At 42.2% G+C, this 2,553-nt stretch overlaps 1 gene segment (V, D, J or C); it reads right to left on the reverse strand.

The window, feature by feature from the left end:
• Positions 1 to 931: 931 nt before the first annotated feature.
• On the reverse strand, positions 932 to 2,346 carry LOC121666183. The segment is given in 2 exon segments: positions 932 to 2,157; positions 2,292 to 2,346. Coding segments are annotated over 2 exon segments (348 nt in total).
• Between the last annotated feature and the right edge of the window lie 207 nt (positions 2,347 to 2,553).

The raw sequence follows: 2,553 nt of genomic DNA on the forward strand, positions 1-2,553 counted from the left end.
TTCTTTTCTTGCTTGGCTTTAAATGCAGTAATTTTTCACTTGGTAGCGTCCTGGCAGTGTTCCAGGCTGCTTTCCTTTCCACTCTTTCTCTCTTCTGCCCCCAGGATGACAAACCAACTTCAAGCCCACAGCAACTGGTTTGCAATGTGGGTAATTTGCTTACTACAGGCTGGTGTCTGTGTTGGTAGCTTGGTCTTGCTTGAGAGCATCCTCCCAGGGCTTGTGACTCCTATGAAAAGGCTTCATCTAGGAGTAAGAGCAAGCCTTCCTTCTGCAGACTGTCTGAAGGGATGGGAACTGATGGGAACAGGTAACAGGCTACTTTTATCTCCCTCCCTTAAGCATAAGAGGCCCAGTCTTCTCTCACAAAGTGTCAACACATAGTTACCAACCTAACCAAGTACCTGCAGTAAACATGTTTTTCATATTGGTCTTGATATGAAAGATAGACTGTAAAGCACAGGACAAAATCCTTCAAAACAAGGTCATTCTACTAGGAAAATCACAGATTTTCTTTTTCTATTATTTTCAGATTTCACAGAAGAAGCCATAACTTCTGATATAGCCTGTTTAGCTGGGGAGAGCCCTTAGTGTCCCAGAGAAGGGAATGATAAACATAGACTAAGCTGTAACATGTAGGATCAAGAGATAGGACTACAGAACACAAGGTATTGGACAGGTCATCTCGGAATGCCCTAGGTTGTCCTCTCTTCTACAACAGGAAACTGAGTACTTGTCACTAATTATGTCTGTTTATATCGAACATTTGTTTGTATATATTGAATTCTTTCCAAAAATACTTCTAGGATTTTTTTTGGCTGTCACTGCCAAATAATAAAACTAATAGTGGAATATTATTTTCCTGCCTCGGTCTTAGTCTGCCTCTCATCTCAACACAATTTATTCAGGGTCTTAACCCATTGTACTAAAATTCATTTGAGATTATTCTGTCTTCCTCTCCAGTCTAGAGCTCTATTAATGTCCTTACTGTCACTAACAGACTCTCTTCCATGAGGTGTCTTTCATTTAAAAAGAAGGAAGTCACCCCTCTATTAGTTTTTAAAGACTATGTGGTGCTATCACTTCCTCAGGGCATGTTCAAAAGGCAATTTCCAAGACATGCCAGCAGAGACCAGTCTTGTTTCACCTTAATGTTTCATTGTAGCCTGTCAAAAGGAAATTGCAGGCCATGAATTCAAATAAATGTGAGTGAGAGAACAAAGGGGACACAGATCCTTGATTTTTATTTCCAAGTCTTTCATAGGAGGCTTTTTGGGCTTTGGAGGCTATTCTGCATAAGACTTCAGACAAGATAAAACTAGAACATGTAAGGTAGAAACATTTAGGGACATATTTTCTAACAATGATATCCTTTTAGTGGGAAATTTCACAGGAAAGTAGCGATTGCATCAGTTATACCAGTCCTGGATTCTTTGGAATTTACAGAAGAAGCAGCTACAAAGAAGCCGACCATACTACAGAGACTCCCTGAGATTTACAGATTTGTTTTAGAGACACTAGGAAGCTTTCCATAAACATTCAGTCCTTTTGACCACAACCTGCTAAAGTTAAGCAACAACTCTTTTTCAGGGCATATCTGTGCACTGAAAAGAAATGATGGTGGAAGGAGGGATCTGATTTTATAATTTTTTTTTTGAAGACAGAGGCTGCTGCAGTGCTCTGTCGCCCCTTCAAAACATACTGCGTCTATTCCCCCAACTTCTTCCTAGTCTTCTTTCTGCTCTTCCTCTGCCCCTCTCCTGACTGTCTCACATTTTTCAAAGACTCCATCTCTCACTCAGAGAAGGTGGGGATTTTATCTTAGTGCACAACCCCCTCGCTACACCGTGTGATCACTCGCAGCACAGAAATATGTGGCTTCATCCTTGGGTGTCAGATTCTTGATTGTCATCAGAGTGTATTCAGTACTCTCTCTGTTAACTTCAAACTTGGCCTCACTGTAACCATCCTCGTAAGAGTTATGACTCCATGTACTACTGCTGACAACTAACTTCAAACCATTTCTTGGAGGCTGCTGGTACCAGAACACATAGGCAAAGTTACTGTAATTCTGGTAACAGAAGATGGTCACAGAGTCTCCAGCTCTTTTTAGGATTTTTTCTGGCCACTGTGCAATGTAGGCTCCGATCCCAACACCTGCATTAGAAAGAGATAACAAGAGAGAGTGAGGTGTAGGAGTACAGATGATGGCCAAAGGGGTCCTCTACCTAACATTAGCCCTGCATGGCCTGGGTGAGAGCCATGCTGCAGATGGATCTGCTGTCTCTCACCAGGTAAAAGAGCAAGCAAAACAGCCAGCATGGCTCTCAGCTGTCCCAGGACAATGTGTTCCTACTCACCATGAGGTAAGAGACACTGATGCCCCTCCCCTTGCTCTGATTTGTCTGTCAAGCCTGGAGAAGAGAGAAGGGACTGTCCAGTTTTGATACTTTCTTTGATGAGCTATTCAAAGCAAAGCTACATATTCAAGTGGCTTCAAGTTCTGCTTTAGCCTTTCCACAAGACAGGCAGTATTCTGAGCTCCTGGCAAAA

This window comes from Corvus kubaryi, unplaced genomic scaffold (genome assembly GCF_017639235.1).
Source record: "Corvus kubaryi isolate FWS band 111438036 unplaced genomic scaffold, C.kubaryi_AGA036_p1.0 37341, whole genome shotgun sequence".
NCBI classification, from domain to species: Eukaryota; Metazoa; Chordata; class Aves; order Passeriformes; family Corvidae; genus Corvus; species Corvus kubaryi.